The sequence below is a fragment of the Lytechinus pictus genome, unplaced genomic scaffold (assembly GCF_037042905.1).
Source record: "Lytechinus pictus isolate F3 Inbred unplaced genomic scaffold, Lp3.0 scaffold_19, whole genome shotgun sequence".
Lineage (NCBI taxonomy): Eukaryota > Metazoa > Echinodermata > Echinoidea > Temnopleuroida > Toxopneustidae > Lytechinus > Lytechinus pictus.
In genome coordinates this window covers 7098621-7117358 of record NW_026974140.1, presented here as the reverse complement: position 1 = coordinate 7117358, position 18738 = coordinate 7098621, and the positions used below count along the sequence as shown (strand labels likewise).

The window sequence follows — 18738 nt, the reverse complement described above, 5'->3', positions numbered from 1 at the left end:
TTTTGGCAAAGGGCTCCAAAATAAGGGTGCCACTGTTCACATTCATTATTTGATTTGGGTTGATACATACGTCACTCTTGTAGGATTATTATTTTAAAGTGTTTTTTATGTTATCATTTATTATAATCGAACCGAGCTCAGTGCGACACACTCTTTATATTTGTCCGTTACTGAGGGCATGAAAATCGACAATCATTTAAAAATAATTATGTGCAGAGACAGCTCTTTTAGAGAAGTTCAGAAAATCTCCTTAATCAGTTTGCGGGGGGGGGGGGGGGTAGCAATATACTGAACTGGAAATTCAAAATTTCGGGGCACCTCCATATCAAGGTCTATTATTGCAGCATTTTTTTTGTACTCTCTGCAGTCGGTCCAGATCAGCCTGAATAATTCCACCTAAAAAAGCTCAGAATGATCAATTTTCAGGCCTGAATATACAAAATTAGAGCTCGCTCTTTGCACCAGCATAATTAATTTATTTAGGTTTCATGAGATAGGATAGGATGTACCAAAAACTTCAGTCATTAGCTATAGCACTATACCCCTCAGAAAAGAGAAATATCTTATAGTGGCCGATGGGAGGGGAGAAATATGGTTGAAGGTATGTTTCTCTCCATCCCTACTGACGAAAGCTGAATTCAGACCTGCGCCACCCTGATCTTTTCTGCTTCCGCCGCCTATACCATGGTGACCATGTATTAAAGGTTTGGGATGTTTACAAATTTCCGGACGTGACCTTCGCGTTGTTTGATGATGTGAGATTGAGTGCAGTTGATATCTGCTTGCTTTACTAGAAGCATCTGTATTATAGCTCTATGCTAGAAGGGAGCTAGCTAAGTGATGTACTTGTGTTAGTACTATTTGTGTTCCTATGAAGTGATGTCCATGTACATGTAGAATGAAGGAGTATTGACTGCAAAATGAAAGCTGAAGTGAATTGACAAATGCCAGCTCGGACTTTGAATTTCATATATGGTGCTCATCATAGCTAGGCCTATGTGATAATAATGTAAGTTAATGTTTTGATTGCTTACTTTATTATATACAGGTGATTATTCACTGTAAAAACTGCGGTGTTAAAACTGACGCCAGTTGGTGTTAATAGAGGACCACACCGTGAGGTGTTAAAATTACACCCTATAGAGATTAAAAATAACACCAAAGCGTGTAAATGTAACAACCAAAGGTGTTGTAATGACACCTATAGGCAGTGGCGTACCGTGGGTCAAGGCATTGGGGGGGCACCAGCAAAAAATTTGAGTCGCTCAGTGAGCGCGCAAAGCGCGCTCAATTACCAGGTATAGGCCTATTGACCATATACAGATACATTTTAAGGACTGTGCCATTAAACGGATATATGTAATGTATCTCACTGATCAAATGATGCGAGCGCGAAGCGCGAGCTAAAAATTTTTGAAATTCATACCTAAAAAGGGTCAAAATAAGCTATCAAATAAAAAAAAAATACGTATCTGTCTCGCTAAACAAACAATGCGAGCGCGAAGCGCGAGCTGAAATTTTTGTATTTATTGACCCCAAACAGAGACAGTTTAAGGACTATTTTTTAGAAATCAAATAAGAGTATACATATCTCACCATACTCATCTAATTTGAGTGCCAAGCGCTTGCTGATTTTGTAAGAAAACATGAAACACCTTTTGTAGTCATTGTAATCATGATTAAAATACGCATCTCACTAATCAAATATTGCGAGCGCGAAGCGCGAGCTAAAAATTTAGGAAATTCAGACCTGAAGAGAAGCATTCTAAGGCTTGTTTGTAGGAATTTACGAAGACCATACGTACTTCACGTACAAAATGATGCGAGCGCGAAGCGCGAGCTGAAAATTGTGTATATATTGACCCCAAACAGGGACATTTTAAGGACTATTTCTTTTTTTGAATCCATTAAGAGTATACATATCTCACCATAGTCATCCAATGCAAGTGCCAAGCGATTGCAGATTTTGTTAGAATCACATTCAAACACATGAAGAGCTTTTTGTAGTCATAGTAATCATGATTATCATACGCATCTCAGTAGCGCAAAGTGCGAGCTGAAAATATAAGAATTTCAGATGTGAAGAGGGGCATTCTAAGGCTTGTTTGTAGGAATATACTATGACCATACGTATTTCACTAAACAAATGATGCGAGCGCAAAGCGCGAGCTGAAAATTTTTGATATTTACATTAGAAAAAGAGACATTTTAAGGACCGATTTCAGGAATTCATGAAGAGCAGACAAATCTCATCAATCCACTAATTCGAACGTAAGCACGAACACAGACCTTAAAATGAGGCTATCACTTTAAGTAGTCATGAAAAGAAGCATATGTCACTACATAAAACAATAATAACTCGAAGTGCGATGATATATATTTGGTGCATATCGACTTGAAAACAGGACGTTTTGGTACAACATGATTGTACATGTATATCTCGTTAAACAGACAATGCTATTACCAAGAATAATGAACAAATAGGCCCTGAGCACATTATGTTTCATAAAGTTATGAAAAAAAAATTCTTATGTAATATAACACAACATATAATATAATATAACATTATAATGTACAATAAATTCTTCTTTCCCACTACGTTTCTTTCTTCTCCCTCTTTTTCTCCCTTTTCTCACGTTTTTTTTTTTTTTTTTTTGGCCAGCCGATTGGGGGGGCACGTGCCCCCCCATGCCCCCCGTAGTTACGCCACTGCCTATAGGTATAAAACTAACACCACCAATTCAACACCGGTGTAAAATAACTGGTGTGGTCCTCTATGTACACCGGTTAACACCACAGTTTTTGCTGTGTTGATGGAAACAATATTCCCGATCATAGTGTTTTTTAATGCTTTTAATCTCTTCACACAAAATAATAATTTTTCATCATACCTTTCATAAGACCGGTATTAGAGTGAGTGTTGTTTTATTATTAGACGGTTTGAACGCCGTATATCAAACATATCCCACTTGGCGGGTTTAGATTGGTCTTTTATTGGAATTTACAGTGCGTAGATTTCTGCCTGTATGCCAATTAAGCATGGATTATTATTTGCATTTGCAATTTCAGTTTTGTGAATATTTCTTACCCATCAAACAAGGACAAGTTTTTATTTCAAGTTTTATTCAACTTACATTTTCTTTGACTGTCATTTAGATATTAGTATATTGATGTGTTTTTTCATAGTAACCCCACTACCCCAGTAATCTCGGGGAGGGCATATAATACCCCTCCTTGACATTCCCGATAAATTCGCCGCACGATTTTTTAGACTGCGCCGCTATATAGCTTACATTTTACTTTCAAGCCTCGCGCAACTAGACCCAATATGCGACGTTCAGGTACGCGGTTACGAAATTACACACCCATGCAGCTGTACGTCGTACCCAAAATTGCTCCCCGATTTCAGATACAACGTCATCAATACAAATGTATTTTCAACGAAATTTAATAAATCAGTGACAATTTTTACTTTTATTGGCTATTTATGACTAAAATAATGTTGCCATCTAATTTTGTCGGATAAACAGTAAAAATAAAGAAGAAAAAAAAAGAGAAATACATAAAGAAATTAATTTTAGTTTGTCTGTTTCTGCAAACTTTTTCATTCACACTTGTTGGGATTGCTATAAGGATTATTCTTACAAAATATCTATGGGCTTTGTTCAGTGAATTAGAACAAATATTTAGGATAATTGATTCATATAAGATAAAATATATGAATTCAATGCAACCACGGAGATAACGTCATTCTGTAAACCATCGTGCAAATTTTCGTCGCGATCCGCGGCCGAGATCTGAAGGGGGAGGGGCAGAATGCCCCCTAGAGTAACAAGAATAAAAATACCCCGGGACTATTAGGGTTAAGCAGATTTGCCTGGTCATCCATTCAATGGTCATTTTGCATGTAATGGTTAATTGAAATGATAAATGGTAAATATTTTGAAATAATTGATAAATATTTTCTTGATTCATAAATGATTTTTTACACTACTTGAAAATCAATAATCTTTAAGCTTGTTGCCGACTTTAAGGTCAACCTTATTTAAAGTAAGGAGAAGTATTTTGTGCAGAGAAGTAAACGGTATATTGTGTAGATTCATAGTATACAAGCAGAGAACTACAATAAGTTAAGCCCCATGCTGGTGAGGTCTATTTAAAAATTGTGTTGAGGGATAGACAGCCATTCATACAGTTTTATAATGCTAGTTTAGTAGAGTTATTTAAGGTTAAATGTTTGTTTAAAAATGAGTCACGCTGCGGTGTTTGTAATAATGTGTTGTACAAAATTCGTTCTTTTAAAGGTCAAGTCTACCCCAGAAAAATGTAGATTTGAATAAATGGAGAAAAATCAAAGTAGAATAACGTTGAAAATTTTATCAAAATCGGATGCAAAATAAGAAAGTTATGACATTTTAAATTTTCGCCTATTTTTCACAAAGCAGTGATATATATGCACAATTCAATGACATGCAAATAAGACAGTCGATGATGTCCTTCACTCACTATTTCTTTCGTGCTTTTATTGTTTTAATTATACAATAGTTCATTTTTTTTTACATATTTGACAATAAGGACCAACTTGACCAAACCATATAATATTAAACAATGCTAATTCCACATGTTCAGGGAGGAATTACTCGTTGTTTCAAATGACAATGAGGAGAAAATTAGAATATTTCACGTTTTATATAATAAAAGAAATAGTGAGTGGATGACGTCATCAGTCTTCCTATTTGCATACCGACCAGGATGTGCATCTAACTATCTTTTTAAATTAAGCAAAACTTTAAAATGTCATATGTTAAATGTCATAACTTTCATATATTACATCCGATGTTGATGAAATTTTCAGTGTTATGCTTGTTGGATTTTTCTCTTTTTATTAAAATCAACTTTCTGTTGGGGTGGACTTGTCCTTTAACAACGGTTATCCGGTTCACGGCTTATTCCGGGGCTTCTTGGCCATGATTTAAATATGTCACATTTCCACCATGTCCACTCATAACTCCGCCCGGTATATAATCATTCTTTTAAATTAAGTTTTGTGCTGTCACTTGTCGAGATATTGTCGATTTTCATCGTTTCTGACATGAGATATAAAGCAAATAATCGCTGATGCCATAGCCAAATAGGAGAAGGCCTATTTATGGCTATATCGATGGCCTTTGATACGCTAGACCACAAAATTTTACTTAAAAATGTTATTCATATGGGATTCGTGGTGTTGCTCTTTCCTTATTTAAAAGCTATTTAACCAACCATATATGTGTATAATTTTTTTTTTCAACTTTTCTACCGTACCGATGCAGTGTCCCACAAGGATCGATATTAGGCCCGTTACTTTTTAATATTATATCAATGACTTAACCAATAAAACTTCTCTCTTTTCGTCTATATTATTTGTAAATGACACTGATAACTTAAACATCCTAGCTGATGCACATAATGAGTTACCAAAATTATCTTTATGGTTCAAATGCAATAAATTGTCCCTCATCCGTAATATTTAAAACACATACAATCTTATAAAAATGACTTACATTATAACATACTTATAGATAATGTACCTCTTGAAAGAAAGCAACAAACGAAAATTTTGGGTGTCTATATTGACGTAAATGTAAAGTGAAAGGAACATAATCCTTCATATAACAACTTCTATTTCTATGAATGTTGGTAGGTCTATATATATACTCTATAAATTAAAGATATGTATTCATTGTAAAACATTTTACTATGCTCTATAATTCATTGAGTTTACCGTATATAACGTATGGTGTAGCAATCCAGTAATGGCTACCACGAACAAAACAAAAATAAATTATATTCTATTCTATTGTTATTGCAGAGGAATGTGCTGGTTCACAATATTTTTCAAATGAGGTGCTACCACTTTCATTTCAAAATGTTTATACTTTAGATAAAACCATTCATGATACCCCACCCAAACTACTCGTTGCCCAGAGATCCATAAGAAACCATGGTTCTGACCTTTGGAATCCTCTCCCAGACTCAATTATTAAATCCTTTTGTTCCCTGCATTCAGTTAAAGCGAAAGTTAAGGTGATGTTACTATCGGCATATACAAGGTAAACTTTTTCCGTCATAAACTTTTCCTATTCATTTTCCACCGCCATCATCATCATCATCATTTTCATTTTCATCATCATCTTTATCATCATCATCCTCATTTTCATTATGTTCATCATCATCATCATCATCATAATCGTCATCATAATCATCATTTTCACCATCCCCATTGTCGTTTTCATCATGACTATATATTATAGCAAGTGTTTTTATTTTCTTTATTCTAAGTTAATATTTTTTTATTTTATTAATCCGTAACCCAATCCATTCTGCTCATTCAATGTGATTACGTAATTTGTTTCGATTTGTCATAATAAGCATTTTTGCTTACAGTTACAATCCATCTTCCACAAGTGATTTTATGTTCAATGATATATATATTTCTGATTTATTGTCAAAATGTCTTTGATATTTATGTTACCATATTATATTGTTATGCAGAAGAAAAATAAAGAAATGAAATCAAAATAAAATGTTTGGTTTGGTTTCAGTGCAGGACAAAAACTCTCACTTCATCGGCGATAATAGTGTAGCTATTATCGTTCCTAAGCTTCGCTTCGGAGAGAACTATAAAATAAATAAATGAAATCAAAATAAAATGTCTGGTTTCAGTGCATGACAAAAACTCTCACTTCATCGGCGATAATAGTGTAGCTATTATGGCTCCTAAGCTCCGCTTCGGAGAGAACTATAGAACTATATCTCCTCAGAAATTGATAGTTTCATCCCTAGTATTTTCACTACCGGTAATCAATAATTGTTTACTAATACTATACAGTACATCTTCAATGAGTTCCATCAACATGATAGCTTTTTTGTTTTATCTGAAAAGGCCTTGGCTGCTTGCAATATGGATGCCCAGAGGGCTACTGTCAGACTGCTAAGAAGATGGCGAAGCACACAACCTCCAGATGAAGTTACCAGGAAAGAGCTTTATGAGAGACTCATAAAAGTAGATCCTTCAGATAAAATCTTTCGACAGCATATCTCAGGTGACTCTTTTTGTACTCGCCCGAAGTGGCTTGAATTTCCGGCTTGTGTCATCACATCGGGTTATCCACATTAGCGGCGGAAGCCAAATATTTTAGGGGGGCCAAAAAAAAAAAACGTTATCAACCAAAAATTTGAGGGGGGATGCAGAAAAAAAAATCAACCAACAACAAAAAATTTTGGGGAGATCGCCCCCCACCGCCTATGGTTATCCAGTCGGGTCGGGCAATCGTGTATACCGTCGGATCCAGTTTATTCGACCATTCCATAATTCTGCTATAATTTTTGCTTTTCACTGTATGACAAAACATCGGGTAAAATGGACCCGACCTTTCGAGAATTTGAGGGGACCAATTCCTTGAATGGTGGGTAAATTGGACTGGACGTATCGAGAATTGAGGGGGTCCTTTCTCGAATGGTCGAGATTCACGATTGCCCGACCCGATGCAAAAACCCGATGTGATGACACAAGCCGTATTTACCGACCTACAGGCATGCAGTGACGCCCATATCGCTAACAGAGCACTAACAGTATAGTATGCCCAGTCACATCTCCCGTAGGAACTAGGCAGGACAGATTTTAGCTGGTATAACGCCAAGATGGTAATAAATCAATTTTACAGAAAACAATTTACGTCTAAGTTAATCAGGCATAGTAACTGACCTTATAGAAGACAGAAATTGCTCGGGTCTTATTATCAAAATGGTGACAATGGCAGAGTGGTGATTTGAACTTACAACCTTACAATCACGAGTCCAATGCTCTATTAACCACTAGACCACACATCACAATCTCTCGAATTGCGATGTTAAACGTTAATCCAAGAAGTAAATAACGCGTTGTTTTGGCATCAGGCGTCACTACCACATTACCGGTTGTAACAAGGCACAATGTTAGCGAATTGTTTGCGCTAACAACGTTACTTTGCTGTCTTTTCAGAGCGTTATAGTATTGTAACACTTGTATTGAGGAAATACACAAAAAAAACTGTACTTCAAAGCTTTTTTTCTATTATTTCATGAGGATGAAAGAATATGAAAGTACGAAACGTTAGCGTGAATGGTAACCCCAAATGATTCCCCTATTGTACCGACTTTTAGATGAATAATGCCTCCTTTTTCACGTCGGGTTCAAAACTGAAATAATTAAGGGCCTGAGAAATCTGAAAAAGAGGGAAATGTTGGATCTATAATACCTGTGCAATTTGCGACCAGACCAGCCAGATTTTACCATGAATTCTCCACCCTGTAACCACCCCCCCCCCCACAAATCCGTTGACAAGTAACATAGCCATCATTTTGTGATTCCTAGATGTAATTCAAGGAACTAATCAAGATCTGTATGTCTGCCTTGGTGAGGGTATCGGCAATGTGACAGGGAGCATCAACAATGGTGTGAAGAAACCATTCAATGGTGACGACGAAGCTAGGTTTGATTGGATCAGTCAAGTGAACAGTGAACTCTCAGCTCTAACAGTGGTCTCTGCTTCTAATAACGAACACAGTAGAGAGAGATATAACCATAACAGAGTATCAAGCATGGATTCAAACCAAGATATAAAGCAAGAAATGCAGGAAAGTACTGTAGAAGAGGCACCTTCGCTATCCTCGAGTGCACACCAAGAAGGTGAAAACATTACTCCGGGTTCAGGAGCCTTTGTTAATAACCATGCAGAGGAAAAAGAAAATGGTCCGAATCCTTTATCTACGATCATGCCGATGAAAGAATCAATCAAGTCATCTAAAACAGTAAGCTCGGCATCTGAAAAGGGACCAAGCAACAAGAGACCGAGTAGAGAACAAATATATATTGACGTTTCTCCTTGCATGCCTTGCTCAGAGTCCAGCGAACCCTTATGCAAAGAATCTGATAGAAAACTAAAACAGGATATGGAAGGAGGTGCTGCATCGCTATCCCCATCGCCATGTCGAGAAATTGTAAGCGTTACTGTGGATTCAGGATCGTCTGTGATGAACCCTGCCTATGGAAAGGAAAATGAATTGATTCCGTTAATGAAACATTTTGAAATGAGAGAATCAATCAAGTCACCTGAAGCAATAAGTTCGGAATCTGATAAGGGACCAGGCAAAAAGAGACCTAGTAGAGAATCAATATACATTGACTTCTCCCCTTGCCCGCCTTGCTCAGAGTCGAATGAGCTATTCAGCAAAGATTCGAGTAAACAGGTGGAAGAAGACATGCCAGGAAGTCCAGCAACAGAGCGATATTCACTATTCTCAAACCCATGTCAAGATGTTAGGAATCTATGGTCGGATCCAGAAACCTCTGTGAAGAATAGTACTAGTGGAAATGAGTTGGAGTCAAACCACTTGACGACGGAACAAAAGGTGAAAAAATCATTTTCTGAAAATGGTATTGACTTTGTTCTTGATACATACAAACCACTATCTGATGACGAGGTCTTTAACGTTGCTGAGGACATCGAATCGGACGCCCAGATCGAAGCTCTTGGTGCCGCTCTAATGTTTTCGAGAGCCGACATCAACCGATATCTGGCTACAAACCAGGTACTGGGACGAAAAACGAGCCAAGGAAGCCGTACAATGCTGTTCGATTGGCGTCAGGCGATGAGACTTCGGGATCAACGCCCTTCTTTCAAAGGAGCTCTGGTTCGAGCAGGACTGGTCATGATAGCAGATCAGTACTTTTCAGACGTTCAAGAGATGACAGAAAATTGTGAGTAAACAACAATGTTATAATATACATATATTATATACATATGCAGCATCAGAAATGTTCCTATCTACAGGACCCGTGTGTTTTAATGACTTATTTTATGAACATTGATGTTGAATCTAGTCTTGAATTTATACCTTCTGTCAGTCCGATGTATTCTTGATGGTTTTACCTCGTGGTTACTATTGCTTTGTGGATGATTGATGTGGACAGCATTGACCGTTGAGGGGGCACTCAGGTTTACGTTGGCAATTACTTTCTGTGGCAGGTGTTTCAGGGGTGGATGTGAGGATTTTCTTGTTATTGCGGAGATGCCCATGTTCGGCATGCGCGAGTAGTTTTGCGGTGTTCCTGTTGAAGATCTTCCGGATGGGTGATTGCTTGTGAAAATGCTTGTTTAGTAGGAGAAGGAAGGTCTTGCCGGTATTTGTAGTGACGTTTTTACTGAAGGATGGGTTGATGTAGATTATGTTTCTTTGTCGTCTACGTTTGTAGAGGGGGGGGGGATGCTTCGTTAAATTTGGAGGTAGGTGTGTGACCCCTACCAGTGAGGGCTTCTTCGTATACTGTGAAGGCTGATTCGAATGTGGCTTTCGAGTCGGAGAGATCGCAGATGCGTTTGTTAATGACATTTGGAAGATATTTGATGACGGGTGGAGGGTGATTGGAGCTAGAGTCATCAGGGTTTTTTGTATGGCCTGAAATATAAATCAATGAGAGACAATGTGGTATCAAGAAAGTGTTCAACTTTCAGGTTGGCTTGGGCGGTGATGGAAAGCTGGAATTCGTCTATGAACGTCTTGCGCAGATCCTTGCTTATTTTTCTTTAGGCTTGTGGGTGAAGTGTTGCGGAAGAGGGCGAGTCCGTCATCTCTGAATACACCAAATATACCGGACATGAAGTTCTCTGGCAGATTGTTGAGGATGTAGGTACCGACGAGTTTGCAAAGGTCAGCGTCAGCGAAGCTACCCATACGGATGTCGAAAAGGTTGTCATCGGATTTTTCTGCCATGCTCCGCGCGACCAATTTCCTTCTTGAGTGATAGGTGTGTAAGTCTGGGCAAATTCATAACGTTCAAGAGGCGTGGCGTAATGAAAGGGTACAGTCAGACCGCAGGTCCCTATGCTAATGAGCAAAAAGGCCAGATTCATCCAAATCATCTCGTGGCTGAATCCTCCTCCTTGCAAAATCTCGTGATTCGTGAGATTTTCTTTCTCTAAGAATTTACCTGTTTTAACCTCAAGTTAAATGAAATATGATTGCACCATCAGATAGAGTAAAAGTTACTCTTTCATATTGGTCATTTATTTTGTATACAATATTTTGTTAAATAAGTAAATTTCTGGCCTGAAAATGTGCCTCAAAACAGAATTTTCTTCCTCTGTTTTCTTTTGCAAATTGTGCAAAACTTTTTATTTTGAGCCTCAATGATATTTATATCAACATAAAGCTGAACTTCTGTACTTTCTCACAATGCCACTCTTGATATGCAGCACCTTTTAATCGGGTCAAGATCACACTTTTCCCACCAAGGTACAAGACGAGATTTCTGAAATGTTGTACTTGCATGAAATCCAGAGTTCTGATTGGCTTGATAAGATTCACAGAACAACAGGCGCGGGGTATTTGAGGAGATTACCACATGGGAAGTGTGACCTTCCCACGAACCCAGGCACTGGAACCGTTGGAATTTGCCAGTGTGCGGTCTCTTTGACCAATCAGAGTGCAGTATTCTTGTTTTCAAGCTGCTTTATGTCAATGGCAAATGAAAAGTGTGATCTTGACCCGATTAAACCAATTCTTATTTTGAAACCTATATCATTTCAAAGCATACATATTCAGCTTTATCATGATATAAAAATCATTTGGGCTCAAACAAAAATAAAGTGTGAAAATAGCAGCTTTTGTCAGGTGAAAATATTTATTTTGTAGCATATTTTAGATCAAAATTTTAACCTATATTACAAAATCTTTGAATAAATCCAAACACATGACCTGAAAGAATGATTCTTCTTCTTTACAATGGTACCAAATTCATGAAATTCGATGCACAATTTGAGCAGCAATGACCGAATGAAAAGAGGTGTTTTGGTCCGCATCAAGCTCATTAAATATGCAAAACATCTCAAGTCATGAATATCACTTGGATGAAAGATATGAGGCGCCGAATGTACCAATATTATATCGAACAATTATTTGTTATATAATCATTATTTATTAAATAATAACTATTATTTATATATAATTTACATTTTATTTGTAAATAACTACTATTATATAAAATATCATTTCTAATTATTTATATATAATTCCAAGTAATACTTCATTATTTGTAAATAATAATAGTTCGACATTCCATTATTTATAAATAATGATTATTTATTTTTCATTATTTATAAATAATGATTATTTGTTTTTCATTATTTATAAATAATGATTATTTGTTTTTCATTATTTACAAATAATGATTATTTGTTTTTCATTATTTATAAATAATGATTATTTGTTTTTCATTATTTATAAATAATGATTATTTGTTTTTCATTATTTACAAATAATGATTATTTGTTTTTCATTATTTATAAATAATGATTATTTGTTTTTCATTATTTATAAATAATTTGTTGAGTTTTCCATTATTTATAAATAATGATTATTTGTTAAATAATGAAAACGTCTACTTCATTATTTATAAATAATTTGTTGAGTTTTCCATTATGTATAAATAATGATTATTTGTTAAATAATGAAAACGTCTACTTCATTATTTATAAATAATTTTTTCGAGTGCACCATTATTCTCATTATTTATAAATAATCATTATTTAATGTTCGAGTTTTCCATTATTTATAAATAAAGATTATTTGTTAAATAATGAAATATCTACTTCATTATTTATAAACAATTTTTACAGTTTGCCATTATATACAAATAATCATTATTTATATACAAATAACCATTATTTATTAAATAATGCCATTATTTATTAAATAATGCCATTATTTATTAAATAATGGAAAACTCGCTATAACATGCAAATGTGGGACCGCCCATGATATGAATATTCATGATGCGATTTCCTTTTTCGTGATTTTTCTTCACAAATTTTTGTCCATTTCCTCTTCATAATGACATTTCTTGAAGCAATTTTCTAGGGATATGGTCTGATTGTAATATTCTTCATTTTCTATATAACTGCGTCTTCGTAGAAATATAAAAAAGTGTAATTTTATTCGATTTTTCCTACAGTTCACAATCCCCATAGGCGCGCGTGTACGGTAGGGACAACCGGTGAATCGACGGAGTGCTCTTCATCGAAATACTACGTTGGTTGGTCCCCGGAAGTGGCGGGCGGAATTTAGCCCGAATCCTCGATGGAAGTCGATCAAGTGCATATGAGCTGAGAGAGTGAAATATCAGTGTACTTGTACTGGCCCTTCTACTTTTTATAAATATTTCTTGTTGCTTTTTTTGTTAAGTTAATTTTTCCTGGTGTAGAGATAAGTTTCAGTTCTAATAATGCACTTCAAATACATTTTGGAGTGTCTGTTTGAGGCGTTTGGGGCGATTTCACCCTGGCCCCAAAATGCTCGCAACGACAATACGGGGGCATGATGACCCCTAATTTTTTAAAAACTTATTTTTCTATTGAAAATTATCACAAAATTCACCAAAAGTGTGCACGAAAGCCTTCGTATTTCACTTTTAAAACTCCAAAAAGTGCCCAAATGACAAGCTTGGTCGCTTCGCTGTGTCGCTTTCAACTTGAGAAAGTTTACGCGTCTGCTTCCCCCCCCCCCTCCTCCGAAAGAAATTCTGTATACGGCCATGCTCTAAAGAGCCTGGCACATTGATTTATGTATACTTTCATTTTCATTATTTTTATCTCATTATCAACATGGCCTTACGCATAATTTTTTCCGGGGGGGCCGGGGCCGGAGCATGACGCGCGTAAACTTTCTCAAAAAAATCTTGAAAGCGAGACAGCGACGCGACCAAGCTCAAATGACAAGCTTGGTCGCTTCGCTTTTTCAAGATTTTTATGAGAAAGTTTACGCGCGTCCCGCTCCCCCCACCCCCCCCCCCCCGGAAAAAATTATGCGTAAGGCCATGATGATAATGAGATAAAAATAATGAAAATGAAGTATACATAAATCAATGTGCCAGGCTCTAATTAGAGCATGGCCGTATACAGAATTTCTTTCGGAGGAGGGGGGGGGGGGAAGCAGACGCGTAAACTTTCTCAAGTTGAAAGCGACACAGCGAAGCGACCAAGCTTGTCATTTGGGCACTTTTTGGAGTTTTAAAAGTGAAATACGAAGGCTTTCGTGCACACTTTTGGTGAATTTTGTGATAATTTTCAATAGAAAAATAAGTTTTTAAAAAATTAGGGGTCATCATGCCCCCGTATTGTCGTTGCGAGCATTTTGGGGCCAGGGTGAAATCGCCCCAAACGCCTCAAACAGACACTCCAAAATGTATTTGAAGTGCATTATTAGAACTGAAACTTATCTCTACACCAGGAAAAATTAACTTAACAAAAAAAGCAACAAGAAATATTTATAAAAAGTAGAAGGGCCAGTACAAGTACACTGATATTTCACTCTCTCAGCTCATATGCACTTGATCGACTTCCATCGAGGATTCGGGCTAAATTCCGCCCGCCACTTCCGGGGACCAACCAACGTAGTATTTCGATGAAGAGCACTCCGTCGATTCACCGGTTGTCCCTACCGTACACGCGCGCCTATGGGGATTGTGAACTGTAGGAAAAATCGAATAAAATTACACTTTTTGATATTTCTACGAAGACGCAGTTATATAGAAAATGAAGAATATTACAATCAGACCATATCCCTAGAAAATTGCTTCAAGAAATGTCATTATGAAGAGGAAATGGACAAAAATTTGTGAAGAAAAATCACGAAAAAGGAAATCGCATCATGAATATTCATATCATGGGCGGTCCCACATTTGCATGTTATAGCGAGTTTTCCATTATTTAATAAATAATGGCATTATTTAATAAATAATGGCATTATTTAATAAATAATGGTTATTTGTATATAAATAATGATTATTTGTATATAATGGCAAACTGTAAAAATTGTTTATAAATAATGAAGTAGATATTTCATTATTTAACAAATAATCTTTATTTATAAATAATGGAAAACTCGAACATTAAATAATGATTATTTATAAATAATGAGAATAATGGTGCACTCGAAAAAATTATTTATAAATAATGAAGTAGACGTTTTCATTATTTAACAAATAATCATTATTTATACATAATGGAAAACTCAACAAATTATTTATAAATAATGAAGTAGACGTTTTCATTATTTAACAAATAATCATTATTTATAAATAATGGAAAACTCAACAAATTATTTATAAATAATGAAAAACAAATAATCATTATTTATAAATAATGAAAAACAAATAATCATTATTTGTAAATAATGAAAAACAAATAATCATTTATAAATAATGAAAAACAAATAATCATTATTTATAAATAATGAAAAACAAATAATCATTATTTGTAAATAATGAAAAACAAATAATCATTATTTATAAATAATGAAAAACAAATAATCATTATTTATAAATAATGAAAAATAAATAATCATTATTTATAAATAATGGAATGTCGAACTATTATTATTTACAAATAATGAAGTATTACTTGGAATTATATATAAATAATTAGAAATGATATTTTATATAATAGTAGTTATTTACAAATAAAATGTAAATTATATATAAATAATAGTTATCATTTAATAAATAATGATTATATAACAAATAATTGTTCTATATAATATTGGTACATTCGGCGCCTCATAGAAAGAAGCCACTTTCTTGGGACCTGCAGTCTGACTGGGTACAAGTTTGCTGCAATGTCAAACTAAAGTAAGGTGCAGCGACGTTTGTCTGGCATGCTGGAAACCCCGTAGATGACTGATGAGGTGTTTTTTCCACTGGTTAACATCTGTTTTGGCGTTGAATTCTTTGATTACTCTGCGTTTACTGTCAGTCCCAATTTCAGTTTTTGTAGGGTTAAGTAGTCAGCATGTGGGCTTGTTGTCGAAGTTATCTTTATGGACTTTTGAGGTGATGAAGGCCCCAAAAGGTAGTTCCTTCGTCTTTAGGGCCTGCACATGAAATACCAAGATGATTTTTCTTTGTTCTTTTGTAATTGATTAATCGATCTATCGTACGTTTGTTTTGTAGTACTGCTTAATTAACCGATCTTATCGTAGCTTTATTCGATCTCAACATGATTTTGAATTTGTTATATATCGATCTGTAAATAATGTAATAATAAAAAATTAAATCTTTAATAATCTGTAATTATCGATCGACAACTGGTTATCGATACCTTCAATGCCTTAGTATCAAAGCATTAACTGTTTCTTTTATGTGAATTATTTTTTAAGTGATCTCTCTTTGCATCCTCATCACTGGCCTGACGATTGATCATCGGCTGAAAATCAAGTTGCGCAAACATTTTTGAGTTGCGTTTGATCGCAACTCTTTCTGCAACGGGCCCCTGAAGTAACTTCCATCCTTACTGTATAATATATATATATATATATATATATATAAACTCCTCAAAAAAAGTTTGGAAATCTGACTTTGATCGATAATCCCTACTCGGTTTTAGTAAATAGCAAATAAATAGAGCATTTAATTCTCCTTAAAATGATACCCTACATGATATGATAATGATTCACATGGAGGTGCAGTGCCTTGAAATGTGGGGCAAGGTCAAAATTCAAAAGTTGCAAAATGACACAATATTAAAAGTCACTGTTCTTTTTTCAGTGGTGATGAGTGAGTTTCTCAACGGTTTTTTTTAATACTTTGATCGATAATTCCTCATCAGTTTTTAGTAAATATCAATGTGTAATTAATATCAATGAATGGATCATTTAATTTTCTTTAAAATGATACCCTATATGATATGATTATCGTTCACATGGAGGTGCAGTGCCTTGAAATGTGGGGTAAGGTCAAAATTCAAAAGTTGCAAAATGACACAATATTGAAAGTCACTGTTCTTTTTTCAGTGGTGATGAGTGAGTTTCTCAGCGGTTTCTTTTAATTGTTTTCATGCACCTTAACATCAACATTAACATGGAATCAAACACACCTCGGCACGAGCAAAAACATAACAAACAAACATGCATGGGTATTTCAAACCATATTATCTCACAGTACCATCACTACAGAAGCAGGGGATTTATTTGAATGGATTTTCATCTCTATCAATTGACACAGACAAAAGAATCATGTTCTGTATTGACCCATCATGACTATTTCTGCGCGTTTTGCAGCTTTTCAATTCAGACCTCATCCAACACTTTTGAATCCTGCTCTTTTCGTGATGGCATGATCATAACAAGCATGGTATCCTTTTAAAGAGAATTAAATGATCTTTTGAATGATATTAAATATGCATTGTGTAAAATTGGGACTTAGGAGAAAATAATGGTCAAACTCAGATTTCCGAACCTTTTTTGCTCGTTTTGCAGCTTTTCAATTCAGACCTCATCCAAAACTTTTGAATCCTGCTCTTTTCCTGATGGCATGATCATAACAAGCATGGTATCATTTTAAAGAGAATTAAATGATCTTTTGAATGATGTAAAATATGCATTGTGTAAAATTGGGAGTTGGGAGAAATTAATGGCCAAACACATATTTCCAAACTTTTTTTGAGGAGTTTATTTATATATATATATATATATATATATATGAATGTGAGTCAGGGTGTTTTGGTGGCGCTTTTGTTTTGAAACCCTGGCATTGGAAAAGTTTGATGGACAATAAAACATCAAACTGAGTAAATAGTTCTTCTATTCCGCTTTTCTGTCATTTACATAGCAAGCAAGGAAAACTTTGATGAACACGGGAGTACGTTGAGAAATCTGGCGAGAGACATCGAAAACGATGCCCAACTGCATGTATTTGGTGGAGAGCTCGGCTTTAGGAAGGTTGACTTGGATAGGTTTTCTGCATCAAACATGACAGAAGGGACAGTTACGTGTAAAGGAAATACCGACATGCTTTATGAATGGCGCCAAAGAGTGATCCCTTCGGAGATACCCATTAGACTTAAGAAAGCGTTACGCCAATCGGGTTTAGTGTTCCTAGCTGAGAAGTATTTTCCAGACATCTTGCAACCCGAAGGTAAATTCTTGTCAATAAAATATTTATTTAGAGAAAAAGGTATACAACTCAAAATTATTCAAATATCTTGGCCCCATTGTGTGGGAGACTATCGTATTAAAGAATGTTTTGAAAAATTGATCAGGTGATTGACATGGAATGGATATATAATGTAGGTGCTTTTCACATAGTTTAATGCTTTGGCATAGCATGGGTCATGTAAATAAGACATCATCTAACATTTCAATCATGGAGCTAGAAATAGCTCCATGTTTCAATAGTACAAAGCGTAACAGGAATTGAAAGTATTTTCGACCGTTAGAATTTAAATTTGGCGTTTTTCGTCTGTTAAAGTTTGAATATGGCATTTTGTGCCCTCTCATTTTTTTTTAAAAATCTTTTTAAAATAGCAATTTCAGCACTTAGTTGACAGATTTAGTAATTGACAAAGAATATATCCTTAAATTTTCATCCTATTCCCACATGAGACGGGTTTTTATTTAAACAATACGCAGATCTTTTGTTGATTGGACACCCGATAGAATTAAATTTTGCACTGCAAAAAACTCCGGTGTTGATTTAACACCAGCCCGGAATCTATATATGTCCACCACACCAGAGAAATATTGATACAACACGAGTTTGTAATCAAACCGATGCTGTTTTAATACTAATTGGTGTTTTATAAACACCTATCTGGTGTTAGACCAAAACGAATCTGGTATTGTTTAAGACTTCTCTGGTGTGGACATATATAGATTCCGGGCTGG

General features: G+C 35.3%; 1 protein-coding gene across 3 annotated transcripts in view; it reads left to right on the top strand.

Moving 5' to 3' along the window:
* Nucleotides 1-802: 802 nt before the first annotated feature.
* Nucleotides 803-18738, top strand: part of LOC129260959 (uncharacterized) — a 24855-nt gene continuing 6919 nt past the window's right edge. The window contains exons 1-5 of one of the 3 annotated variants that reach the window (XM_054898975.2): nt 803-1009; nt 6050-6092; nt 6926-7085; nt 8396-9781; nt 17684-17989. In XM_054898975.2, the coding sequence (XP_054754950.2) occupies nt 6944-7085; nt 8396-9781; nt 17684-17989 (1834 nt within the window). In that variant the 5' untranslated portion in view covers nt 803-1009; nt 6050-6092; nt 6926-6943. The remainder of the gene's footprint in view (nt 1010-6049; nt 6093-6925; nt 7086-8395; nt 9782-17683; nt 17990-18738) is intronic. The other 2 variants (XM_064114342.1, XM_064114343.1) reach the window with 2 other exon arrangements.